At 42.7% G+C, this 27,985-nt stretch overlaps 1 protein-coding gene across 6 annotated transcripts in view; it reads right to left on the bottom strand.

Moving 5' to 3' along the window:
- Window positions 1-25,636, bottom strand: part of Rbbp8 (RB binding protein 8, endonuclease) — a 100,014-nt gene extending 74,378 nt beyond the window's left edge. For 2 of the 6 annotated variants that reach the window (XM_076554725.1, XM_076554727.1), the window contains exons 1-2: window positions 5,945-6,083; window positions 1,410-1,614 (exon numbers count right to left, since the gene is read on the bottom strand). In XM_076554725.1, the coding sequence (XP_076410840.1) occupies window positions 1,410-1,518 (109 nt within the window). In that variant the 5' untranslated portion in view covers window positions 1,519-1,614; window positions 5,945-6,083. Of the gene's footprint in view, window positions 1-1,409; window positions 1,615-5,326; window positions 5,521-5,944; window positions 6,084-25,226 lie in introns of those variants that run through there. The other 4 variants (XM_076554726.1, XM_016007807.3, XM_042263886.2 and 1 more) reach the window with 4 other exon arrangements.
- Between the last annotated feature and the right edge of the window lie 2,349 nt (window positions 25,637-27,985).

Below are 27,985 nucleotides of genomic sequence, written 5' to 3'. Positions count from 1 at the left end.
CAAAATACATTTTGTGATTAAGTATCTCTATGTACACTTGGACTTGAAAGGTTACTTTGACGTTCATAGGTCAGAATCTACTGAGGCTATTATAAGGTTTTGAAAGAAACTAAATTTACCTTGGGAATGATTCAATATAGCCCCCAAATTAAAAGTTAGAATTGATTCACGTGCATCACATTTTAACTCACTACAGTGTAATGTTAAATCTGTGGGCGCTGTAACATAAAGCACGAGGTTGTAGTAGGCAATCAAGAAATACTCATAGGGTTGGGAGTGTAACTCAGTGAAGAGTACTCACTCAACATGTGTGAGGCCTTGGCTTCCCTCCTCAGCATCACCACAAAAAAACAAATTTGTAATAGCAAACATTTCTCATATATGAGGAAAATCTAAATAAAGATCTGAGAAAAACCTTAGACTCTGATCCTCTTGCCTCTCCCTCCCAAGAGCTTACAGGTGAGTGCCATTACATCTTCTTATGTGGTACTGGGGGATCAAACCCAAAGCTCTGTACAAGCCAGGCAAGCATTCCAACAGCGCTACATCTCCAGTCCCCAAGATATCTTTAACACAAATACTGATGTGCTCATCCTAATTACCACATCCCGCACAGTTGCTGCACTCCATCTAAGTCTTCTGAGCTCTTAGCTCACTGGATGTGCATGACTGTTGCCATGACCATCTCGGGCAGCCTACGGAACTTTTAAAGGAAACTGCCATCACTTTTGTATGTGAGTTTCAGTCACAGACAACTCCTGAAAGGTTTGTCAGATTATTTAAATGGCACTTTTACATCTAGAGATAATCCTACAAATAATGGTAGAAAAAAGATTAAAAGGTTATGTAACAGTTGAGATCACAAAGCCATCAGGAAAATGAAATTAGAATTCAAATCTAAGTCTTGAGTCAATAAATTCTACTGTTTTTTAGCACCTTAAAGCATATTTCCATGAGTAACTAATGATAAGTTATATACAAACTGTTCTCGGGGCTGGAGAGATGACTTAGCAATTAAGAGCATTTATCCCTCTTGCAGAGAACCGAGGTTCAGTTCCCAGCACCCACATTGTGGCTCACAGCCTATAACTCTAGTTCCATGGGATCTGATATCCTCTTTTGACCTCCATGGGCTCCTGAGCACATACTGTACATATATACTCATGCAGGCTCACACACATACATATAGATTTTAAAAACAGTAAAACAAAACAAAACTATATTCTGCAATAGTTGTAGTTACACAAAGTAACTACGACATCAATAAAACAAATCATAAAGCATTACAATAGTAAATGCCCTTTAACGGTGGAACATTTGCCCCTAAGGTTATTTCTATCTAAAAATACATAAAATAATCAAAGCTAGTTCCTACTACTATAGTCTCAAGCACTTAAGAAAGACTGTACCTTGTACTTCCTTATCATGATATTCTTTTAGTTTTGTCCAGAGTTCCTTGAAGTCACTGGACACATCTGCAGAGTTGGGGCTTCCACAGCTGCTTCCCGAAATGCTCATCTTCTTACCAGGCTTTACACTTCCGTTTGCTGATGTTTCCTGGCCTTTCTTGTTGTCTTACATAGGTGTGAAGTTGTCTTTGGATTACTGAAATGCCTGAAGTGACAAATTGCAACGTGTCATATTTTGCATTTCCATTTACATAATTTGAAATCAGGATGAAATCGGAAGCCCGGCTGTTTTCAAGTTTTCTTTCTCTATTTACAAGCACTCTTTCAGAGAATTTGACAGAAGTTGGGTAAGAGTGAGGAAAGAAGATAACGGTGGGAGCAGGGTGTGGTTGGGAGACAGAGGCAGGCGGAGCTCTGAGTTCAAAGCCAGTCTGTCTACTTAGTGAGTTCCAGGAAGAGCCAGGGCTACATAGCAAGACCCTGTGACTAAAAAAAAAGAGAGAAAACTATGATTTCAGTTACCTGGCCTTCATATAGGGCAAATCTCAAGGCAAGTCTTGTTTTTCCATCTAAGAAGGAGTAATTACCTAAATTATGCTGAAGTTAAAAGGACTCTAATAATATTGAAAGGTTTATAATCATTCAGTCAGTATTCATTTACCCTTATAAAACTTACTGGCCAGCTGTGCTGGCTTATGTCTATAATCCCAGCACTCCAGAGGTGGAGGCTTCCCAAAGTCAAGGTCAGCCTGGGCTATATAACAAGATCCTATCTTTAAAAGAGAGAGGGGGGAAGGGGGAGGGAGGGAGGGAGGGAAGGAGGGAGGGAAGGAGGGAGGGGAGTGGGGGCCTGCAAGACGGATCAGCAGGTAAAAACACCACCAAGCCTGACAGTTTGATCCCTGGAAGGGGAAGGAGGGGACTCCAACAGGTGGCTTCTGACCTCTACATGTGCACTGTGGTATGGGCACATATGTTCACTCACAAGGTCAATAAATAAATGTAGTAGTGATAAATATGCAAGGAATGAGAATGTAGGTAAGAAACGGAGTGCTTGGTGAGCACATGCAAGGCCCTGGGTTCAATCCCTAGCACTGAAAAAAAAATCATTCTTTAATTTTTGGAGAGCTGTGCAGTGCAGCACTATACTGAACCAGATACTAGGAAACATTCTGAAATATTCCCGATTTTACAACCATTTACATACGCAATGTTATAAAACCAGGCAGATGGTTGAATATAAAAGCATAGAACGATCTATGTGTATTTCTGAGAACAAGTCAGTAAGATACACATACGGCAAAGCTCTAAGATACTCTTTCTATTTAGAGGTACAGAGCTATAGGGTAAAGGTACTTTGTGACTCTTTCATAGTAATGATTAATGATTAACTTTACAACTCATGTAGCCCCTAAAAAGAAGTAACAGACTATTAAGAAACTCAAGTGGTTTAATACATATTTTAAACTGGGTTCTTACTCGAAACCATTAATTAGCTACCATTACGAAAGGAACCTGAATCTCAGCACTGGGAAGGCTGAGGAGAACTGTAAGTTTCAGGCCGACCTAGGCTAGCACAGCAGGACCTTCTCAAGAAAAATGATGGAAGGAGGCAGAGGAGGAAGAAGGAGGGAGGGAGCAGGACACATAAGATGTCTGGAGATGTGGCTCAGTTGGTAAAGCATGTATCTAGCATTCACAAGGCTCTGGGCTCTATTCCCAGCACCCATAAATTGAGCCTAGTAGTCAATGCCTATATCCTAGCACTTAGATGAAGGCAGGAGGATCAGGAGTTGAAGGCCATCCTCTCCTCTCCAGCTACACAGAGTTTGAAGCTAGCCTGGGATGCACAGACTCTGTACATAAACAACTTCCGGGCTAGAGAAATGGCTCAGTGTTTAAAAAGCACTGGCTCCTTTTTCAGAGACTGCCAAGTTCAAGACCTAGCACCCACATAACAGCTTACAACCTTCTGCAACTTCAGATCTAGCAGATCTGACACCCTCTTCTAACCTCCATGGACACCAGGCATGGATGTGGTACATACAGTTAGGCAAAACAAAAACTACAACTTTCAAAGGAGCAATAATGCGTTCAACCTGGCAACACTGCATAATGACATGCGTGTATGAAAAAACCCATTACTTTGGCCAGATGTGACTCACACCTTTAATCCCAGCACTCAGGAGGCAGAGGTGGGCAGATCTCTTGAGTTCCAAGACAGCCTGGTCTACAAAGTAAGTTCCAGGCCAGCCAGGGCTACACAGAGAAACTTTATCTTAAAAAACAAAAACTCGGGGCTGGAGCGTGGCTCAGAGGTTAAGAGCACCGACTGCTCTTCCAGAGGTCCTGAGTTCAATTCCCAGCAACCACATGGTGGCTCACAACCATCTGTAATGAGATCTGGTACCCTCTTCTGGCCTGCAGTCATACATCCTGTATACATAATAAATAAATAAATCTTTAAAACAAACAAACAAACAAACAAAAAACCTAAAACTAAACAAAACAAAAAGAAACCCATTACTTTGTATTCTAACCTAAAATTAAAAAAGACTCTGTGAGTTTGAGGCCAGCCTGGTCTACAGATCAAGTTCCAGGATAGCCAAAGCTACACAGAGAAATCCTGTCTTGAAAAAAAACAAAAACAAAACAAAAAGAATGTATGCAACCACTTGGTTACCTATATAGTACTACAGAGAATATACATATTTACTAAGTGTTACAAAAATTGCAACTAGGCTTTCTAAAAGAATCAGAAAAAGATGAACATACATAGATTTCAAATAATCTTATTAATTTTCTTGGGTGCATTAAGTTATTAAATCTCTTGCATGCAATAGTGATGTGACCATTTAAACTTTTTAAAAATTTGTATTTCTTATGGTGCTGGGAAAGAATCCAGGGCTTCAGGCATGCTAGGGGAGAATTCTAGCACTGAGATACATTTCCAGCCTCTTTTTTCTTTTTCCATTAAAAGGCTATCTGTTAAAGGAATATTATGAGATAAACTAACATTCTCTGGAATTGGCTTGAAAATGGGTGTGGTGGAGAGATGAAACAACAGCAGCTTACTCTGGCAATTACTGAAGCTGAGTAATGGATGTATATATGAAGGATTAATAATGCTAATCTCTCTCTCGTGAATATTCATTTCATATTAATTTTTAAAAGTGACATGAAGAGCGTTAATATAGTTCTGCTTCACAAGCCTGTAACTACTTAGCCATAAAAGATACATTATGGCCAATAAGAGACTGCACTTAGCTATGTACAGTAGTATATGAGTTATAATTTTACTGTAATTTAGGGAATTATCAGAACTCTACAAAGAGGTGTAATTATCAACTCCAACACAGATAGGACTTGACTATTTCAGGGCTAAGATTTGAGCCCAAAACTATATTTCTCTGTAGCAAGAAATAAAGTATGGCGGGCGGTCTTGGCGCACACCTTTAATCCCAGCACTCAGGAAGCAGAGGCAGGCGGGCCACCCTGGTCTACTGAGCAAATTCTGAGAGCCAGGCCAGGGCTACTCAGAGAAACCCTGTTGAAAGAAAGAGAGGAAGGGAGAGAGGACAGGGACGGGAGACAGGAAGGAAAGGAAAGGAGGAATAAGGGAAGGAAGGAAGGACAGAAAGAAAAGAAGGAAAGAGAAAGAAAGGTTTAAAGATTTAATAACTTTAATGGAAAGCTTAAAACTAAAATTAGCGTAAACTAAGTATCCTTTAGGAAAGGCCTCAATGAAGAGGTAGTTAAACTAATCCAGGGCTTTTGTTGTTTTGAAACAGGGTCTACTTAGCCCTGGCTGGCCGGGAACTCCCTATGTAGACCAGGCTGGCCTCGAACTCAGGGATCTGCTCGCGTCTGCGTGCGCTGCCACCGCGGCCGCTCAAGCTGTTTAAAACAGCTACTACCTAAAACACCAGCAGTACCAGGTTTGCAAATCTCGGTTCATGGCATCCTTCCCGTCTACCGTGCTCGCCCAGCACTTTGGCGCCAATCTTTCGGCCGGGCACCGTTATTCGCTGCGCACCGCGCCCTTCTCTCCTGTCTCCGGGCTCCGGACACAAAGGCGCGCGCCGGGCAGCGCGAGCCTCCCCCCCCCCCCGGTGCCCCGAGGATGCTCGGGAAGACCGGGCTGTCACTCCACACCAGGGACACGCGCCGCGGCCCTCCCGCCCACCCGGCCTCCGTCCGCCTCTCTCCAGACGCCCCCCGGCCTCCCCGCTCGCCCCGGGTCACAGGGAGGACGCTCCCGGGGCAGGCGGAAAGCGCGCGCGGCGCGGAGGGCGCATGCGCGGGGCGGGCTCTGCGCGGAGGGGCGCGCCTTCCGGGCGAGCGGGAGCCCGAAAGCCGGCGGCGGCGGGGAGCGCGAGCCCGGCGCGCGTCCTCAGAGCCGGCCCGGGCCCGGCCCCCTCGGCGGGCGCCTCACGCCTCTCGGCCGCCGCAGCCCCCTCAGCGCGCGGCTCCGGCCGGAGGTGGCCGCCCCGAGTGCGCTCGCCGGGCGCGGGGAAGGGGCGCCCCGTACTCACAGCTCCGAGCCTCCCTGGACAGCCCGCGGGAGCCCAAGGCGGACAGCGGATGTCCTCCGGGGAGGCCCTGCCGCTCGCTGCTCCCGTCCTGTCGCCGGGCGGCCGAGCCCACGCCGGGGACGGCCACAGCCTCCCGGAGGAAGGCCGGAGGGCGCCCGGCCCCGAGCCCCGCGGCGTCACGTGACGTCACGCGGGAGCTCCCGCGGCGCCACGCCCCTTGGCCCCGGCGGCGGCGGCGGAGCCGGCTGGAGGTCCGGCCGGGACGGAGGGTGGGTGCTGCAGCGCCGAGCTGCCCCAGGGGCCCGCGGCCCGGCCAGCTCCGGCAGCGTCCGTGGAGTCGGTGGAGAACTTGACCGCGAGCCCGTGCGTCGGAGCAGAGTTAGCCCTGACTGTGTCTGACGCCAGCACGGCCCGTGGCAGGCGTGGACGGATGTGGGATGCACAGGCTCACTCTTGGTTTTCAGCCTTCATTGCCTACGGCTTAGTGATGGCATCCGAGAGGACTGGGTGGGAACGCCACATTGCAAAACGATTCTGCCAAAGTTAAATGATGAGTTTCTGGCAAGTGCGAAGTAAGAAATTAGAAGTGTCTAGAATTGTTAAAAGGCTGTTAAAACTTTGTGTGTTTTTGCTGTTGAAACGAATGTTGAGTGCCCCAGGCGGGCTTCAAACTCACTCTGCATGATATTGAACTCCTGACTCTCCCGTTTCCATCTTCTGAGTACTGTCGTTATAATAATATAGTCATGAGACAGCCTCCACATCAGGTCAGGTCGTTTGTTTGTTTACTTTTAGGCTGTGCTGGGCATCCAACCCAGGGCTCTGCGCATGCTAAGTAAGCACTCTACCAACGGAACCACATTCCTAGCTTTTCACTAATTATTTTAAAATTAGGATTTCCTGTGGCTTGTTTTAAGATTCAAAGTCAGTAGGGGGAAGGACCAATTTGAACACAAACAGCAGATTCTACAGTGAAGCAAACAGATAGAATTACAGTCTCTTTTTAAACCGGCCGGTTAGTTTTCTGTGATACTTAGGTGTTCTAGAAGACCTAGGAATAATACAGGTTTTAAAGTTGAGTAGTGCTGGACATGGTGACCAAGCCTGTAATCCCAGCCCAGAGAAGCAAAAGCAACAGTAAGCCTGGCCAGTTGAGGCCAGCCTAGAAGGCTGTTTCCCACTCATCTCAGATCTGAACGGATAATACTTTATTCACTCATTGGGATTGCACATTCCAGGGTAATTTTGTCCTATCTTACCACGGCCATACAAATGTTAGAATCTTTTAAGGGGCTACTAGCATTCATTGCTGTTACAGTAACTTCCCAGTTTTATTTTTTTTTAAGATCTTATTTTATGTGTATGAGTGTTTGCCTGCATATATGTATGTATACCATGTGCGTGCCTGGTACCTGCAGAGGCCAGAAGAGAGCTTTGGATCCCCTGGACCTGGAGTTATAGATGGTTGTGAGCCACCATGTAGAAACTGGGAACAGAACCAGGTCCCAGCAAGAGCAGCCAATGCTGTTAACTGCTGAGTCGTCTCTCCAGCCCTGTTTCCCCATTTGACAAGACTAATCAAAGAATGAAAAATGGATTGTATTTTCCCTCCAGCATACACTACCACAAAGTTACGTACCCAGTCCTACTATGCTATTTTTAGCACAACAGATAGTTCCTAATTGTCAGAGTGAAACTTACATAATTTCTAATAGAAATAGGAGTATAGGTGGTCACACCTAAATCCCAGCCCTTCTGAGGTCAGGAGGCTGAAACAGGACAGTTGCTGTGAGCCTAACACCAACCTAGACTACATAGCCAGACCTTTCCTAACCAAACCAAAGCGAAACACCTCTCTAGGTATGTAATCCATTGATATAAATCAGAATCCATGAAACCATCTCTTCTCCCTTAAACATTCTATCAAATCTATCACCAAATCCTGTGTTGTACCTACAGAATCATCTAAATCCATCACTTCACTTTCATCATCGACTCCATAATCTACCATAATCTCTTATTTTGTTTTGTTGCTGAGACAGGTCACATGCAACCTAGGCTGGCCTTGGACTTGCTGTGTAGATAATGTTGGCCTTAAACTCTGACAGTCCTACTTGTAATATCCAAATGAAACTCCAATTTACCAAACTCCAAAAGGCAGTTCAAATATCCATAGATGAGCTCAACCTGGAATGTAGGAGGATTTCATTCCAGGTAAAAGCCAACATTCCTCAGGAACTTGTGCAGCTGATTCCCCTCTACCAAGAGCAGTCATTTCCCTTACCTCTGGCAAAAGGGACTCATGACTACCTGTGGCACCTATTAGCCTATCAAAGCTCATGCTGGCCTCCAGGCTCCCCCGTAAGTAACCTGGTATACATTTCAAAGTCCATGCTAGCATATTAGCCCTTCTCACCTCCCCTTCCCTAACCTCCCTCCACCCTGCTCTTCTCACTCTGTTCTCCCGCTCTGCTCCTGCTTCTCCCTGTTTTCTCATTCTCTGTCCCCTGTGGTTCTCTCCTGTCCTGTAGACAGCCATGGCCTTGTCCAGTCTGCGGGCAGTGTTCAGTCTACTTCTCCTGCTCTCTGCTCTGGACTCGTGGACATGCCTGTGGCATTTCTCTCTCATATCTACAGTAAAAACCTTCCCTTGGCCATACCATGGAGCAGTGTGTCATCAGTTTACACACTACCCACCTACAAAGTCATGGGATTGCAGGCATGCACTAACTACCACAGTCTCTTACCTAAACTACCAGTTTATCTTCCATCCCACCTACCCTGTCAACTTATCTGGGCCTTTCTCTTCTCTGATATTTGGGAAAAATTGGGCATCTTTTCCCATGGTGCATATATTTTCTGTTTATGTTACTAAGCAATTTTTAAGATACAGTCTAGTTAGTAAGATGCAGAATTTGGAGACAGAACTGAGTTTGAATTCTGCTCTCACTATGACCAACTATCACATTCCCCCTGCCTATAAAATGAGCATAGTTGTGCAAGCTTCTCGGGGTATAAGGATTAAATGAATCTGAAAGCCAGTTAAGATAGTATTCACATTATATAATATATGCTCAATAAAAGCTAGCTATTATTAGCATTTCAGAGCTAAGAGACAAATATTGTGATACATTTAAAAGTAATTTTAAGTAACTGAAGAATGGAAGTAAAGGCCTAATTTCCAAAAACAAAAGTAAATATTTTAAATTTAAAGTTTAAATTGAGCATTGTGGTACATGCCTTTAATCCCAGCACTCAGGAGGCAGAGACAGGCAGATTTCTGAGTTCCAGGCCAGTGGGGTCTACATAGTAAGTTAAATTTAAATTAAAATACCTAGTTTAAAAAAAAAGTGATTTGTGGGCGGTGGTGATGCACGCCTTTAATCCTAACACTCAGGAGGCAGAGCCAGGTGGATCTCTGTGAGTTCGTGGCCAGTCTGGTCTACAGAGCGAGATTCAGGAAAGGCACAAAGCTACACAAAAAAACCCTGTCTCGAAAAACAAAACAAAACAAAAAAAGTGTTTTAAATTACCCCGTCCTTTAAAATGGTTACTTCCAGACCACCTTTGCACAGCAGCTGTGAATTTAAATCTGATAATGTCACCTTGCTGCTTAAATCCCTTCGGGGCTTCCTGTTGCTCTCTCAAGGAAGCCCAGTAAGGCCTCCAGCTTTGATTTTTCTGTTCCGGCCTCTCTAGCCAGCTGTTAGAGGTGCTTCTAGACCTTCTGTGTCTGCCCCACCCAGACTCCTTCCCCACCTCCTCACCAGTCATCTTTTCATTTATCGCAGTAGACGACAGCTAGTTCCTTCTCCAGCACGTGTTCCTGTCTTACACTTTGTGGTATACAGCTTTAATTACTTAGTTTTTCTCTCCTTTAAGCTTGGAAGTTCCTTCCTCTCGGTAACCATGACGTATTCACTTTTTTTGTTGTTTTTGTTTTTTTTCTGGGGTGATTTCTTTTTGTCTTGTTTTGTTTTGTTTTTTGAAACAGTCCTGGAACTCACTCTGTAGATCAGCCTGGCCTTGAACTCACAGAGATCCACCTGCCTCTGCCTCTGCCTCCCGAGTGGGGGGATTAAAGGCCTGCGCCACCACTGCCCGGCTCCTTGTTCACTTTTACTATCCCCAATATAACCTAAGTAGGACTCTGGCTGATAATGAATTGGTCATCCCTTGATGGATTTCCATTTTTCTTATATTTTGTTTACACTGAAAAATCTTAGGCCAGGTGTGGTAGAACAGGCTTGAAATCCTAGCATTCGGATAATGGAGGTGAGGGCGTTCAAGACTAGCTTCAGCTGCACCTGAAGTCCCAGGCCTGCCTGGGCTACATGAGACCTTGTCTCGAAACAAACAAAAACAAAGAACAAAAGAAAACCTAGGTTTTCTTTCCTTTAGTTTTTCATTTTTTTTGTCATTCTGGGCATCCCCAGTGACCCGAAACTCCCAGACGTTACTGGTCATGGAGGAGACAAAGCTGTACAGTACCGTGTGCATAAGCTCAGATGTCCTCCTAGGTTTTTCATGTTGTTGTTGTTTTCTGTTTTGGTGAGGGTATGTGTGGAGCCTTCTGCATGCTCAGCAAGCGCTCCACCACTGAGCTTCGTTCCCAGCCCTGTTAAATGTTGTTTTGACTTGAAATATTTTCAGTTCTGGGTTTACAGGAACACGGCTCTATTGTAAGACAAGGAACGTCTCTTCTTGTATGTTGTACGGTGGTGGCAGAGGAAGGCTGCTTCTGTCACGGTCGGGGCCCTGCACCCCACCCCAGAGCTGCCCAGTCAGGCCCACAAACGCGCTGCCTCCGCCTGCCTTCCACCCGTTAGATGCCCCTGTTAGATGCTCAGTTAAGACTCGTGTGAGGAGCCGGGCGGTGGTGGCGCACGCCTGTAATCCCAGCACTCAGGAGGCAGAGGCAGGCGGATCTCTGTGAGTTCGAGGCCAGCCTGGGCTACCAAGTGAGTACCAGGAAAGGCGCAAAGCTACACAGAGAAACCCTGTCTCGAAAAACAAAAAAAAAAAAAAAAAAAAAGACTTGTGTGAGGAAATGGTTAAAATGGTAAATTCTGTGCTGTGTGTATTTAGTCAATTGCATTTCTTGTGTTTTGTAGGATTTTTTAGAATTTAGGGCCTCGTGTAGCTTTCTAAACCACTTAACTCTCACCATGTTAAAAATCAAATTCTTGATTCTACAGTAAATGCTCAACTCCCACAGTTGGATAACTGGGTAATATGAGGGAAAGTCACATGTCAGGGTAGGCTAATGACATTGACATGACATGGTTTAACCCTCCTGGAAGGAGTTGGTTAATCTTAAAGTAGCCCCTGTTCAGCTCTCCTGTTTCCTTTGCTCTCTTCCAAATCCTCAGTGTGTTCTTCAAGCCTTTCTGTACAGTATTTTCATCTCCGACTGAAAAGCTAGTCCAGATTAAATAGAACAACCGAGCTAAGAGGGTGTGATATTCCTACATTTCTTTCTCCATTCTGTGATTTGGACAATGCCTAAGGCAGGTTTGGGGGAAAAAATGCAGTTGCTCCTCACCACCTGCCTTTTCCCCCTTAGGGTGCAGAACCTTCCACTGCAGCTCAGGCTGTTGCGGGGTGCACTACGGTCCCGGCTGGCCTGGAAACATGCCGTCTCTAGCCCCTCCGCGGTGCTGGACAACAGGACTGGGCTCCCCTGGGGCTCGCTTCTCACCGCCTTCCTTGCATGCACCCTAGGTCACCAGTAACTCCTGCAGCAATAACCTCCACTAGTGTTTAGTATCCGATATCCTTTGTCTCTCCGGACAGGAGAGACAGTCCTTTAAAATCACCTGATTGCATGTGCCTCCTCAAAACAGGCCAGGGTCTTGCTCCCACCCCATGTGATCAGACAAGTCACCTACATGTCTACAGATGTCACCTCCTAAATAGTGATTTGCTTAGTGCTTTCTTCCCATTCGTACTTTTCTTTTCCGCCCAGTTTAGGCCATTTCTTACCTCTCTGCGCACTTGCCTGAGATCTGAGCCATTATTTTTTTTTATTTTACCCCTCTACTTACAACCCTGCACTGACTACTCCATTGCCTGAGGATTAAAATGCAACCCTTCTTACAGGGTCACAGAAACTTGAGTCCTCTCCATTCTGCCTTACACCTTGACCTTCTCCTTTGTGAACAGGAAAGAACTTTTACTCTTTTCTCCTGTTTTGACTTGGTTTATCCAATATCCCCCCCCCATGCTTCCAGCTAACATTTCTTTCCACTCCCCTTCCTGTCTTCTTCCACAAAGGCCCCTCGTTGGCCCATACCTCAATACTCATCTTTATCAGCACACTAATGCTATTAAATTTTAATTCCTTTCATAAATTTCTAAATACCAGAGGATGCTTTCTCCAGTCGTCTGGTACCCTAGTTCTTGCCAGAGAGTCTTAGCATTATGCTATCTGATAGCACCACAGATATGAATTTAAATTTTCTAATAGCCACATTAAAAACCAAAAACAAAACGTGAAGTTGGGCATGGTGAGTCATGCTTGTAATTCTAGCACTCAATAGGTGGAGGCAGGTGGCTCTCTATGAGTTCAGGGTTAGCCTGGACATAGTAAGTTCCAGACTAACCAGAGCTACATAGAGAGACCTGTCTAGAAATAAAAGAAAACATAAAAACAAAAAGATGGGATTAACAATGTATTTTACTTACCCCAATTTGTCTAAAATAATTGCCTTAACATGTAGTTAGTTAAAAAGTAATGAGAAGCCAAGGATATAGTTTGTGGGTAAAAATAATTGTCCTGCATGCCTGATAACCTAATTCTGATCCCCAGAACCTACATAAAAATCCAGATGTGGTAGCCCACATCTGTAATCCCAGAACTACGGGGAGTGAGAGGCAGAGACAAGCTTTAGAACCAGATAGCCTGGGGAACACAGCAAAACCAAGAGAAACCCTGTCTAAAAAAAGATAGAAAGGCAAGGACCAACTCCTGAAAGTTAACTTTTCACCCTGTACAGGTGCCTGTATTCATGCCTTACACACACACACACATACCATATACACACAAAGCCCCGCGGTTTTTGTATTTTTCTTTATCCTAAGGGTGTCTTCTTTTTCCCTAAGGCAGCATCTCACGCTAACTCATGCCAGCCCCAGAATCGCAGACTCCTCCTGCCGGTGTCACCGCCCCTGCTTCACACCGCGTTTTTGATGACAAGTGGGTCTCTGACCTAAATGGCACCCCTCAGTTCAGACTAGCCACATTTCCTGTGCTCGAGGCCATGGAACTACTGTTTTAGATACCACTATTTAGAATGAACAAATTACCGTTAAAGGAAGAAATGATAGTTTGTGGTTCATATAAAGAACCAGGATGTAACTAGGAGCAGGGTGCAGTATTTGAATCTCATTGTCCCCTGTTTGTGTCTGGAACTCCCCATGTTTCTCTAGCCCCTCCTCCTCATATTGTCCTCCTCTTCCATCCCATTAAGTGAGAACCTGTATCTCCTGGCTCAAAACTTAAGGCAGGGATTAAATCCATTATGGCAATTTACAAAAAAAAAAAAAAAAAAAAAAAAAAAAAAAAAAAACAACAACAGTATCTCTAGCATAAACATATAATACTGGAAAATTGGAGTGAGCTGTTATGCTTATAGTCAGCATTATTTTAAGCACAAACTGAAAGGGAATAGGATTTTTAAGACATAAGTATGTTAATTGAAAATATTGGACCAAGTTAAATGAACACTTGATATAATTTTTTTAAGAATTGTTTATAGTTGTTGGTAAGTGGTATTCATGGATGGGCATGTTCACCATCCATGTAGATGGACATATACACCATCACTAGATCCTACTCCAAGTGCCAAAATACTTGGTTTATGATTTGAGTTGAAAGTGCCAAATTGATTATGCTGAGTAAAAATATCTTTCTTTGCTAGGCCTGGTGGCACACGTCTTTAATCCCAGCACTTAGGAGGCAAGGGTAGGTGGATCTCTGTGAGTTCGAGGCCAGCCTGGTCTGCATAGTGAGTTCTAGGACAGCCAGAGTTACATAGTGAGACCCTGTCTTGAAAAAAAACAAAACAAAAGAATGTTCTACTCAGGCTTAGCAATTTTATAATTATTTTAAAAGATATATTTAGCATCCATGGGTCATGTCAGCATCAATGTTTTTATGTTGATAGTGCCTTAGATATTCTTGGAAGTACTTACAGCAGGCATTAAAGATTATCAGGGCATGGTAGTTTCCACTTGTAAATCTGTAATCTCAGTACTTAGAAGGCTGCGGCATTATTGCTGCAAATTGGGGACCAGCTTGGCTATATGGGAAGTTCCAGCTAGCCTCAGCTACATAACAGAATATTTCTCAAAAGTATTTACCCCATAGCTAAGGAATGTAGGTCATTAATAGACCTACATTAGGTCTGTTAATGCTAAGTTAGCATGCACAAGCTCCTGGGTTTGATCCCTTATGCCAGCACTGCAAACATGTAAACACAAACGATTAGACATTACCTTCAATGAGAAAGAATAGCCTCATCTAGTCTGGCCAATTTCCAACCTAGATCAGCAAGTTTTATTATTTATTTATAGACTTGGACTCTATGTGAACCAGGCTAGCCTTTAATCCCCCTCTTTCAGCAAGTATTACACCTGTATGCCATCATACCTGGCTAGAAGCTTTATTTAGTTTGGTTAAACAAGTGGCTATAGCTGTACTGGAGTAAATGCCCTTCTTTTTCTCTGTTTTAAGACAAGATCTTACTCTATAGCCTGTGCTGACTTCATGGCAATCCTCCTGCTTCAACCTTCCAAGCATTGGGATCACATGCATGAGCTACCATACCTGCTGCATATTTGTTTATATTTTAATTTAACCTAACTTGTTTTAATTTGGTGTGTGTATTGTTGTGGTATGTGTGATAAATGTACATGTTGGTGTGGATATGTGCATGTGTGTATATGCCTGTAGAGGCCAGGTCAACATCAGGTGTTTTCCTTAGCTCTGCTTCCTCTTAGTGAGTGAGTCAGTCAGTCAGTCAGTCAGTAAGTCAGTCAGTCAGTTTATTGAGACAGAGGTCTCACTATGTAGCCTTGGCTGGCCTGGCATTTGCTATGTAGATCACATTGGCTTTGAACTCAGAGATCTGCCTGCCTCTGCCTCCCAACTTCTTGAATTGAAGGGTGTCATCACTCCTGGCCTCCCTCTTATTTTTTGAGACAAGGTCTCTCACTGGGCCTGGAGCTTACTGACTGAGTTAGGCTGACTGGGTGGTAAACCCCGGATGTCCACTTGTCTCCACCCACTGGTGTTTTTAAGGTGCTGGGATCTGAACTTAGTACCAATGCTTGGACAGCAAGTACTTTTTGGATCAAGCCATCCCTTAGTCATGTTGTTACTGTTTTGTTGTTGTTGTTGTTGTTGCTTTGTTTTTTGCATTTATTTGTTTACTTTACTGGGCTTGGGGCCCCAGCACACGTGGGAACACAGGAGCTGGTTCTTCCTTTCTACCATGTGGTCCTGGGATCGAACCCGGGTCATCAGTGTTGGCCGCAGACACCTTCCCAGCTGACTCATCTCACCAGCCCCTCATTTGTTTTTAGAGATGCATCGAGCTTACTTCATGTTAGTGATGGCAATGTCTTACTGGGTGTGTGATGTTTCTCAATAAAGAACCTCTGTATGCTTGATAAAGACGGTTCTTACGCAGTTTATTCCTAGTTGTAGATGTGGTAATGGTTTAAGAATGTTAGTTTCTTATTTTCAAAATGATATGTCATGGACAGGGACATCTATTTATAATGTAGTCATATTTAGGCAATATTTAATCTCCATGGCCACTTTATAGGTCTTACACCGCCTTTCTAACAGTGGCACTTAGGAGAACCTCAGGACTTAAATGCCAAAGAGATGCCAGGAAAATGTAAAAGCAGTCGCCAAGACTATAAAATTGAAAAGGTTCATTTATTTTAAGAAACTTGAAAATTGGCCGGGCAGTGGTGGTGGTGCACACCTTTAATCCCAGCACTCGGGAGGCAGAGCCAGGCGGATCTCTGTGAGTTCAAGGGCAGCCTGGTCTACAGTGCAAGATCCAGGACAGGCACCAAAACTACATAGAGAAACCCTGTCTTGAAAAACAAAAAAAAAAAACAAAAAAAGAATCTTGAAAAATGAGTCTTTCTACTTTTATCCAGTCAATATACTGTATTGTTGTGTGTGTGTGTATGTGTGTGTGTGTGTGTGTGTGTGAGACAATCATGTCAGAAAGTGAGAATAGTACTTATTTACAGTTATATAAATACAAAATATTCTGAAGGGCAACTGTAAGAGCAAGTCACTGACACTTAGAGTCTATTTGTTAAAACATTCCTCAGTAGATTTATAAAAATAAACACAGGTAATCATCTCTGTTGTAGTTTGCTTTCTGTTGCTGAGATAAAACACTAACAGAAAGCAACTTGGGACGAGAGGGTTTGTTTGGCTTCTGCATCTCAATCACAGTCCATCATTGAGGGAAGCCGAGGTAGGAACTCAAGCAGGAACCATGGAAGAAGCTGCTATGGCTTGCTTCCCCTGGCTTGCTCAGCCACATTCCTTAGAGAACTTAGGACCCAGGGGTGGAACTGCACACACTGGGCTGGGTCCTTCAATTAGCAATCAAGAAAATGCCGACTGACATGCCCACAGGCCAGTTAGCAAAGACTTTGAGTTTTAGCTAGTACTTTCCCAGTTTTTTTTGAGTTAGGATCAAGGGTATAAAAATTCACAGTGAAATCATGCTTTAACACATCATACCCTGGTGACTTTCTTTGTGAGCTGTTTGGGACACTGATGTTGTAATGGACAGGTTGTGTAAGATCACCATGTGGCTGGCTTACCAGTCATAGTCCTGGTTAATATTTGTTGTTCTAGTTTAATTGTTAATGGGACTCCCTTTTACTCAAAAAAACCTTGGAATGGGTCTTAAATCACAGGTCATAAGTTTTAAAGAATTTTAAATATAAACTAATAAAAAAGAGAAGACAGATGATTTTGTGATCAGAAATATTTCCTTCTCATCCATACACAGTCAACCCTACAGTCATATCTAAACTATCTGTAGATTATTGCACGTGTAATATAAGCAATGAAGTGTTGTATTTTTGATTTATTAATAGTACACTGAGCCTGGTGTTGTGGTTTGTGCCTATGATCTCAGCACATGGGAGGTGGAAGTAGGGACTCAGAAGTTCAGGCTGATCTGCTGCTGCTGCAATAGAATTTGAGACCAATCTGAGCTACATGAGACCCTGAATCAGATAAAATCCCCAGATAAAAAATAATAATAATACTCAGAATTGCTATGAGTTGAGAAGTGGTTTAATGTTGGTAGGAAATTAATTCAAGAACAGTGTTAAAATACAAATGTAGTGTGTGTGTGTGTGTGTGTGTGTGTGTGTGTGTGTGTGTGTGTGCATAGAATTGTTTGCCTTGGTTTTCTGAGAGTGGGACTTGCTTTGTAGCCCCAGCTGGCCTAACCCTTGTTATATGCCTAGTCTTTCCTCAAACTTGTTCACTCCTTCTGCTCCAGCCTATAGAATGCAGTATATATCTTCTTTTTTGAACCTAAAAGTAAGACTTAAAGGGAGAGCAGGTACAGCTTTAATTTTTTTACTGAGGTTGAAAACTAACTGCTAACTACTACTAGTGTAACTAATAGGTAAGTCGACCCAAGACTCCAGTCTCAGCTCTGTCTGTAAATGCCATGTTTGTATATAGATGCTGTCTTCTCATACATCATGCAGTTTTTTGATGATAGAATCAATATGAAAGCTTAAAAATTTCCTTTTTCTTATTCTTTTTCTTTTCTTTTTTTCTTTTCTTTTTTTTTTTTTTTTTTTTTTGGTTTTTCAAGACAGGGTTTCTCTGTGTGGCTTTGACACCTTTCCTGGATCTTGTTCTGTAGCCCAGGCTGGCCTCAAACTCACAGAGATCCACCTGGCTCTGCCTCCCGAGTGCTGGGATTAAAGGTGTGCACCACCACTGCCCAGCCTAAATTTTTCTTTTTTCTTTTTCTTTTTTTTTTTTTTTTTTTTTTTTTTTTTTTGGTTTTTTGAGACAGGGTTTCTCTGTGTAGTTTTGTGCCTTTCCTGGGACTCATTTGATAGTCCAGGCTGGCCTCGAACTCACAGAGATCCGCCTGGCTCTGCCTCCCAAGTGTTGGGATTAAAGGCGTGCGCCACCACCGCCCAGCCTAAATTGTTCTTTTTTAAAAACTATTTAATTGTCTTTATTTTTCTGTTTTGTATTTATTTTTGTACCAGGCTGATCTCAAACTTCCAATTCTGTCTCAAGCTCTTAAGTACTGGAGTATAGTGGTGGGCATTCACCCACCCAGCTCAGGTTTTTAATTTTGTTTTTTGCTTTTTTGAGACCAGGTTTCTCTGTGCAGCTCTGACTGGCCTCGAACTCACATAGATCTGCCTGCCTCTGCCTCCTGAGTGCCGGGTCTGCCTGAGTCACCGTCACTGCCTGCCTAGAAAATATTTTTTGAAAAAATAATAAAGTTTCTGAATTTTAGCCAAAAAATTATTACATAAAAGTTAATTTATATACCCAATATATCTTTCTATTTACTCCAGAAAGCTTTAAATTGGCAAGAGATCATGAGAGGTTTTAGTTAGTTAGTTCAGGACGGTCTTTCTACGTGGTCCAGGCTGACCCTGAACTTGACATTTTCCTGCCTCTGCCTCCTGGAGTTACAGATATGTGGTGCCACACCTGAAGAAAAAGACTTAAACTTGATGCAACTTGCCAGGCTTAGAGGCGAACACCTTTAAGCCCAGCACTCAGGAGGCAGAGGCAGGCAGATCTATGTGAGTTCGAGGACAGTCAGAGCTATACAGAGAAACCCTGTCTTGAAAAATAAACAAGCAAACAAAGTTTGATGTAACTTAGTCTCCAACTAAGAAAAAAAAATAGATGTTTCAGCCAGTGTTGGAGTTAAGTACCTACCATAATCCACCTTCATTCATTATTTATTGAAATTTTGGGTGTGAAACTACCCAGCCTTTAACAGCTGAGCTATTTCTCCAGCCCTAGTATTGAAATTTATTTCACGATTTCATAGAAATGTGAAATGTACTTTGATAAAGTTTTCCCAGTTTATTATATTTAAACTTTTAAAATATATTTTTTTATTAATTCTATGAGGATTTCACAGTTCATACAATATATTTTGGTGATATTTATCCCCAACTTCCTCCCCTAAATCCTAAATATAGGGTCTCATGTAGCTCAGGCTGGCCTGGAACCGTGTAGCTGAAAATGACTGTAAACTCCTAATCCTCAAGTCTCCGTTCCCCAAGAGTTGGATTATGGATGTACATTACAGTACTGGGTTCTATTTTTTAGACTTTTTTGCATTAATAATTTATTTCTTAGGAATTTTGTTCTACACAGACTTTTATTTGCCTTACATATATATATGTATACATTTGAAAGATGAATATAAGTCAACTTCTGATGGACTTAGAAAACATATTTACAATAGCTTTTCCATGCCTGTGTTGTCGGTTTTTTCAAGTCCTAAATTTTTTTTAATTCTAATTTTTTAAAATTTCTTATGTGCATTGGTGTTTTGCCTGCATGCATGTCTATGTGATTATGTTGGGTCCCTTGGAACTGGAGCCACACACAGTTGTGAATCACCATGTGGATGCTGGGAATTGAACCTGGGTCCTCTGGAAGAGCAGCCAGTGTTCTTAACCACTGAGCCATCTCTCCAGCCCCCCTCAAGTCCTAAATTTAAAGATTTATTTATTTTGATTTTTTATGTGTAGGAGGGTTTTGCCTCAAAGTCTATCTGTGCATCAAGGGCTTGTCTGGTCCCTGCAGAGACCAGAGGAGGGCATCAGATCCGAGAGCTGGAGTTAGAAGGCTGGTGAGCCTCCGTGTGGGTGCTGGGAACTGAGCCCAACCCCTCTGCAAGGACAGTAAGTGATCTTAGCCACTGAGCCATCTCTCTCCAGCTCTCGTGCACTAAATTTAAATTTAATAGATCAAGGCAGATATGGTGGCCTATACCTGTACTCAGCACTTAGGAGGCTAAGGCAGGAGGATTTACCACAAGTTCAAGATCAGTCGGGGCTGCTGAGTAAGACCCTATCTCAAAAACCAAAACGAGGACATTTAATTCATTGAGTTAGGCATGGAGGCACACATCTAATCCTAGGACAAGTGGTGTTGAAGCAGGAGGAGTATGAATTCAGAGCCAGCCTTGGCTATACATGAAGACTGTCTACAACAAACAAACAAATACCAAAACTAAAATCAAAACAAAATCACAACAAGTCATAGATCCAAGGGCCTTATTTCATTATTTCAGAAAAGGCCAGAAAAGGAAGTGCTCTCCCCCCCAAAAAAGATCATATCTCATAATCAAAGATGGCATATGCCTATTATCCTCAGGAAGAGTTATAAGCTGGGAGATGGGACCAGAGCTTAAAGCTATCTCTAATTATCTACATGTTTCCTAGACTGGTCTTATTTTCCCAACAGAAGGTATTATTATGCCTGAAGAGGCTGTTCTAAGAATGAAAAACATAGTCTGAGACTGCAGAGTGCACAGCCCTAAATGGGATATCTACATCACACCCTCCTCCCAAGCTCAAGGATCATCATAGGATAGGGATAGAAAGATTGTGAGAGCCGGAGGTGTTGGCTGAATGGAACAGTTCTCTGGACACAGCAGGGCATTTGCACACATGACTCACACAGTTGTAACAACATGGACGAGTCCTGTGCAGGCTCAGGTCAGACACAATCCAAGCACAGGGAAGGGAGGTGAGCAGAGTCACTCCCACCTCCATGTGTGGAGCTCCTGGAAGGGCAGAGTCGGTTTTCTTTGATAGGTTGACCAGTCTTGGGGATAGCCTCACTTCTGAGTATCTAGGCAGCACAAACTGGATATGGTGGGTTTAATAATAATAATAAAGGACATGAAGTTGGGTGGGTAGAGAGGTGGGAATGGATCTGGTAAGAACTGGGAGAGGGGAGTGAAAATAACCAAAATACATTGTATAGGATTTTCAAAGAATTAATACAAGTATTTTTTTAAAATCACCAATTACAAAATTGTATAGAAATGAGAAACCAATTTATTCATTAATTTCAGAAGTTAGTGTTTGTTTGAAATTATTTAATAATGGTGATTCGTGTCCAAGGAAGGTAATGTTGATGTATTTTTACCTTTGGTAATATGTAATAGTAAATACCAGAGTGTGTTTTTTCCCTCCATTTGAAAGTGCATCTGGGTTTTTTGTTGTTGTTTTAGTTTGGTTTTTTGGTTTCTTCGAGACCACCCTTGCTGTCCTGGAACTCATAGAGATCCTCTGCCTCCTAAGTGCTGGGATTAAAGGCATGCACCATCATTTCCCAATATTGTTATGGGTTTGTTCAGCAGTGTGTGTCTTCACCTCTTACCTGCTGTACATTAGGGTTAACTTTCCTGTTTTATCCTAATTCAGTTCATTGGCTACTTTAGCACTCAAGAGTTCCTTTCTTAATCCCAGCATAATTATTCTAATAGAATTCAAGCTAATGAAAGACACACTCTTTGTTAGATTTCTGGGTCTCTTTCTTATTTGCACCTGTGTCTCCTTGACTTTTGTTCTGGTTTTTACTGGATCACGTCTCATGCTGTAGCTCAGGTTGGCCTCCAGCCTGCAGCAGTCCGTCTGCATCCCCTCCCAAGTCCTGGGATCACCGACATGAACTACCATGCCAGGCGTCACCTTCACGTTCTGGAAACCATGCTTATGCATTGCATGAGTGCATATGGCGTCATTGCCACTGAAGCACCACGAGCTGGTGAGTTTTTCAGTTTCTCTTTTGCTTGACTAGAACTTGCATACATATTCTTCAGAGTCAAGCTCTTATATCATGTTAGAGGTTATATTTAATTACTTCTGGTAACCAGACCTTCTTGGAAACACTCCCAAATAAACTTGTCCTGTTCAAAATCCCATGTTTCGCTAGAATGGAAAGTGTTACTTAAGGTCCAATGTAGTCAATTTATTTTTACTATAATTTTACCAATGTAAACTTAGTAAAATCTTTGGATCAATACTGGGAATAGAGTGCATCCTAACTGGTCATTTCTCTGCTCTTTGGCCCTTTAAGATCAGCAGCCAAATTCAGGAAACGAGTTGTAGTTTATTAGAAAATGCCTTTCTCACAGAAGGTCAAGTTTCAGTGCATCTCAGGTTTTGTGGGAATGGATTGAATACATGAAATAAAAATAAGCTAATGTTCCTTACTTCCCATTTGAAATCCTCTGCTACTAGCTCAGAAAATCCATATTAGGTGTAAAGTATATCAGAATTTATCGATAAACTAAAGAAAAAGCAGTTTGATAATGTTTTTCCTGTAATATAATAGATTGGACACTTCTCGGGCCTTGCTTGTCCCAGCCACTTCAGTGGCAACCAGATTTAGACAGGTGAACTTGAAAGCTCCTCCCCTAGCCTTTTGGCCTGTGTTTCTTTGAAACTAGTGGAAAACTCTACACAATCTGAAATTGTAGGAAATTTAGAGCCTGCAAGGGCCCTTGGCTGGAAGTCAGAGCTGGTACATATGTGGTCTTTGCTTCTGTCCTCTGACAGGGAAATCTGGGGTGGTTTCATGGCTCTTAAGAATATATTGGCTTTCGGGCACTATTTGATTGAAGTTGAGGATGAATTTAAAAGTGCAGTCTTGGGGCTGGAAAGATGGCTTGATCAGTTCCCAGCAATCACATCAGGTGTCTTACAACCACCTATGACTCCAGTTCTTAGCCTCTATGCTCACCCAAACACATGTGGCATACATTCACACAGGCACACACATTTAAAAAAATCTTTAAAAAAATCAAATGCAGAAGTATAGTTTGCATTGGCTGTTCCCTGGTTCCTCTCTCTCTCTCTCTTTTTTTTTTTTTTGGTTTTGGTTTTTCAAGACAGGGTTTCTCTGTGTAGCTTTGCGCCTTTTCTAGAACTCGCTTTGTAGACCAGGCTGGCCTCGAACTCACAGAGATCCATCCACCTGCCTCTGCCTCCCGAGTGCTGGGATTAAAGGCGTGTGCCACCACCGCCCAACAGTCCTCTCATTCTTGATTGGGATGACCTCCAAATACAGAATTACACATTGGCCAGAGGACCAGGTTCTACTCGCCATGAAGGACATTAACTAAGGGGAAAGAGGGACACACAAGATTTCTATTTCACTAGGTTTTGTTTGTTTGTTTGTTTTGTTTTTGTTTTTTTTTTTAGTAATGAATGGACATTAAAAATTTTAGAAGTTCATGTTTGACATGGTGGCACACACCTTTAATCCCAGCGCTTGGGAAGCAGAGACAGGAGGATCTTGGTGATTTCAAGACCAGCCTGGTCTATATAGCAAGTCCAGGAAAGCCTGAGCTACAGAGAGAGACACTGTCTCAAACTGCATACACACACACACACACACACTCAAAAACTGTAGAAGTGTACACACATAGATGGGTTCAGACTAATTCTACAGAGGTGTTTTTAAGCTGTGGTGTGACCTAAGATTTGTTGAACATGTGTGTTTGAGGTTTTTCTGGTAGTGTTCATGGCTTTGCATGGAGGTATTCATTATAGTAATACATAAGGTCGAAAATGCATTTTTTCCTGCTTATTTTTAAGGCTGTCTTTAAATACAATAAACTGTAAGATTTTTAATATTCTAGTTCATTTTTTATTCACAGCAAGTTTGTTAGTCTTGAATTATCCAAAGTAGCTAGTTTGTGTGTGTGTGGGTGGGTGGGTGGGGTTCAATTAAGTGAAAATTAAAGAATCCCATTTCAAAATGTAGAGTTGGGCTTGAAAGTTTAGCCATATATTTTTATGCAAAACATGCATTTGGTTCTCCAACAGCTTTTTCTTCAAAACCATAAACATAAGAAAGTGTTCAGTCTCAGGTTTGTCTCTGAGCAGTAAGCCCTGCATTTAAACAGCATCATTTACAGTTTTACAATATGCAGCAGAGTAGCAGAAACATCATGATGTACTCTGAATGTATATTGTACCCAAAAACTAACTGAAAAGAGAAAATTCAACTAAATAAAAGTTTTGACTCACATTACCTCAAACTTTGGAAAATACAGTTTATGTGGAATAAAGATGAACGCTGGTTCGCTGACTCAGCACATTCCACTGCCGCGGCGCTGCAGGGCTCCTGGGGGCAGTTTATGCAGAACTGCCTAGAAGCAGGACTGAGAAGCATCTAAGGTGCCCTCCATCAAAGTGGGACTCTCCTGGACACCCTCTGCCTGCTTTACTAACACACTGAAAGTGTTACGTTCTCTGTTTGACCATAACCATGACCTGGGGACAATGAAAAGGTCTGCTCTGTCCCAGGCAAGGTCCTGCCAAGGTAACCGACAGGAAAGTACTCAGTCCAACTCTTTAGGTTTTTAAAAGTTCCTTGATAAATTCAAACGTCAGCTGTTAGGTTAAATTCCCCAGAGGTGGGTGGGCTCAGTTGTTCTCGTGATGACTGGCAGAAGTGCTAAAGGAAACCCAAAGGCTGCTTGCCTTCTAAGTGACAAACTCCTCACACAAGTTAATTGGCTCCATGAAGAGACGGGAAAGAACTGTTTTAGTGTAAGTGAAAGGGAGATCCACGTCTTCTGTAACATACAAAGCTTTCAGACCTAACAGACATGACACAGCCTGTCCTCATTCCTTTCTGCTCAGCTCAGCAATGCCTTTGAGCCCAATAGTTAATCAGTTACCAGGTCCCACAACCTTTGTTTTTCACACTCTTCAATCTTGCTGTGAATTGTCCTCTCAGGTGCTTAGGATCACCAAGCAGGACAATACCTTTTTTCTTTTGCCTTAAAGAAACAATTACTATTTTATTCTCAATTAGATTTACTATATGAAATTGTTAGCATGTAGCAACAGCCTGTAAAACATAATAGTATATATTATCAAAGAAATAGATGGCTGAAGATGATTCATTAATATGTGAGATATACTTAGCAGAATTATTCAACTCAACTTTTTAAATGACAATAGTTATAACTAACTTACAAAAAAAGTATAGCAAAGTGTCTAGTGTACCAAATAGCTTTACCTCAACAAATAGATGAACATAGATGCAAGTTCATAAAACAATACTCAACCAGCTTTACAGAAAAGTATAATAGTGCAGGTATTTAATGCTGCCATATTAAAATATATATCTTAAACATTTAATTTAATCTTTCAAAGATGCATTTAAAATGGAAAAATATAAAAAATATGAACTTACCCTTTAATTTATTTAGGTACTGTTTGCCCCTGGTCAAAAGCAGATGGTCTTTCCCTGCTCACTTTACCTGAAGCTATGAACTTAGATGTCAGATCAGTGGACGCCACCTCTCTGGACCACATCAGAGTTAGCTGGACACCACTGCGATGTGGCAGAGTTCTGCTGCCTCTAAGCTCTATACCGTGTGCAGTGGATAACCTAATATGCCTTTCATTGAACTTGCCGGGCAGGTTTTCTACCGTCTGTGGAACATGGAATCAAACCAGAATATGTTGGCATAACAGGCCGGTCAAACTGGTTCTTCTGTAGACCCAGAACCTGTTGGACCAGTCTGCATCAAAGGCTAGCCCAACATGCTGCAGCTCAGCTCTGCTAAGCTTGTGTTGGGTGAGTTATCCCCACCTCCAGTCAACTCCCAACAAACTGCTCAGAATGTTGTAGCCTCCAGCAAAACAATTCAGAGTTCTAGTGGGAGGAGTAGCTGTGTGCCAGGTACACCAAGAGTCCATTGTTAGGAGCTTCTCCTGGTGGATACATGTAGCAGGCAGCCTGTTATCCTCAGGGGTGGGTAATCTGCTTCAAAACGTACCCTGGGGCCATGTGCCAACCAACGCCTCTAGATACAGATTATCCACAGTGGAGAAGAATCCCATCATGACAGCCCTTTCCTGCTTGTCCAGCTAGGTTCATTTTCTAGTTTAGCCTTGAGGAGCGAGATTACTATTCTCCACAAGGGTAGTTGCCCTGGGAGCTAGAAGGAAGCATTACCAGAGGGGAGCAACAGGTGTAGGTTGACCAAACATTTGCCTGGGTGTGTTGTCTTCCTTGTTTTCAGTGAGCCTCACAGCATTCCAAAGTCTAGAACTGGAAGGCCTACTTCCACACAAGAGAGAACTTAGAGAAGGTTTTACTTCAGATACCCAACAGTTTAACACAGCTCGCTGAAGTCTGTGCCCTAGGAAGTGTGCCAGTTTTAGGTTAATGTGGAACAAGGCACTTTTGAGGAGAGACGGGAATGATGTCAAAGTCTCCTGTTAAACATGACCAGTAAGCTTTTGGAAGAAGGAAGCAAGCCACACAAACTGCATTTTGATAGAAATCGTATTTCACTTTATTTTTAGGGAGATGAAGTAGAGCTCTTACCTCACAACACTTCTGTGTTTAGAAACAGTTTTTCCTACTGAGGCAGCCATTCTCGAACTTGTGTGCGTAAGAATCGTCCATCGGAAGGACTGCTTACCTTCCGGCTGGACACCGGCTGGACCTTACCTCGACACTCGACTCGAATAGGTCGGGTGTTGCCCAAGCCCTGCCCTACAGCTGTAGTGCTCATAGGCCCAGACTCCATGCTCTGTCCCCTCCCTGTCTCCTCTCTTCTCTTCCCCTCTGGTGTCCCCACACTTCTTCTCTCTTTGAGACAGGGTCTCACATAGCCCAGGCTGGCTTCATTCTTGTTATGTAGTAGAGGATGGCTAAGTTTCTGTCCTCCTGCCTCTGCTTCCCAAGTATGGGGAGTACAGCTGTGCTCTGCTGTCCTGGACAAAAATTTAAAAAGAATTTTTTTTTTAAGTTTCTGGGATGAAAATTCCACTGAAATAACCCAGGCTGTCCTGATACCCACTATCCAGCATGCACTGGCCTTGAAGCCCAAGCGCTGAGATTTCAGGCATGAGCCACTATTAGTAAAGTAACAAAGTTACTGTATTCATTTTCGAATCTTCAGTGTCTGGAACACTAACTGACATTTAAAAATGCTTAATAAATGCTTTCTAAGTGACTGTCTATTCAGAGATAGCATTACTAGATTCCGAGGAAACCGCAGTGAGTAACTATTATGTGAATCAAACTGCATTAAGTACTATAATTATAACAAGAAGGTGGAATCCCAGAAAAAAGAGCAGGTATGACCGAGAGTAGTGAAAATGTCACAAAAGACTGTTTAGAACAGGGCTTCTTTTAAACATTTTTATTTGTGTGTTTCTTGTGTGTGGTGCGTGCGCGTGCGCGTGCGTGTGCGTGTGCGTGTGTGTGGGTGTGTGTGTGTGTGTATCAGAGCAGGATGCTATGTGTCTTGCCTGGCTTGTCCTTCTGTCTTGTTCCTTTGAGATAGGGCCTCTCACTGGAACTTGGAGCTAGGCTGGTGGCCAGCAAGTCCAGGTGATGATCTTCATGCCTCTGCCCTGGACAGTGCTTGGATTATAGACGCATGCACGGTGTGCCCGGCCTCTTGTGTGGGTACAGGGATCTGCACCATGGTCTCGTGCACAGCAAGTGCTTACACCTACTGAGCTGTCTCCAGCTTCAAGTTGGGTTTTGTAAACGTTGTCCACTCACAGCCCCTTTTTAACTGAGAAATATTTACATGAGCTTGGGTACCTTGATATATATAGTAGGTATACCAACCAATTATTTACTGATAATAGATCATAAACAAATTCACTTTAAAACAATTTTTGATATATGTATAATTTTATCACTTATTAAAGAGGAGAGAAAATGTGTATTCTAAGGAAGTAGGTGTGCTTGTTTGTTTTACATAAAGAGTTAATCTTGACTGAATATTTAATTCTGCAAGATGTAGAACATTAGAAACATTTTTCATAGTTGATTCATATTTTGATTTTACAATGGTTACTGAGAACACTGCTTCACATAAACTCATTGTAAAGAAAAACATCAGATATACATAGTATAGAATGGCTGAAACTAGTTTAGGCCATTGCAGAAATTGTTGGAAATTCTGTCCTAATCACAAACCC

Source organism: Peromyscus maniculatus, chromosome 19 (genome assembly GCF_049852395.1).
Source record: "Peromyscus maniculatus bairdii isolate BWxNUB_F1_BW_parent chromosome 19, HU_Pman_BW_mat_3.1, whole genome shotgun sequence".
NCBI classification, from domain to species: domain Eukaryota; kingdom Metazoa; phylum Chordata; class Mammalia; order Rodentia; family Cricetidae; genus Peromyscus; species Peromyscus maniculatus.
This window is presented reverse-complemented; position numbering and strand designations above follow the sequence as displayed.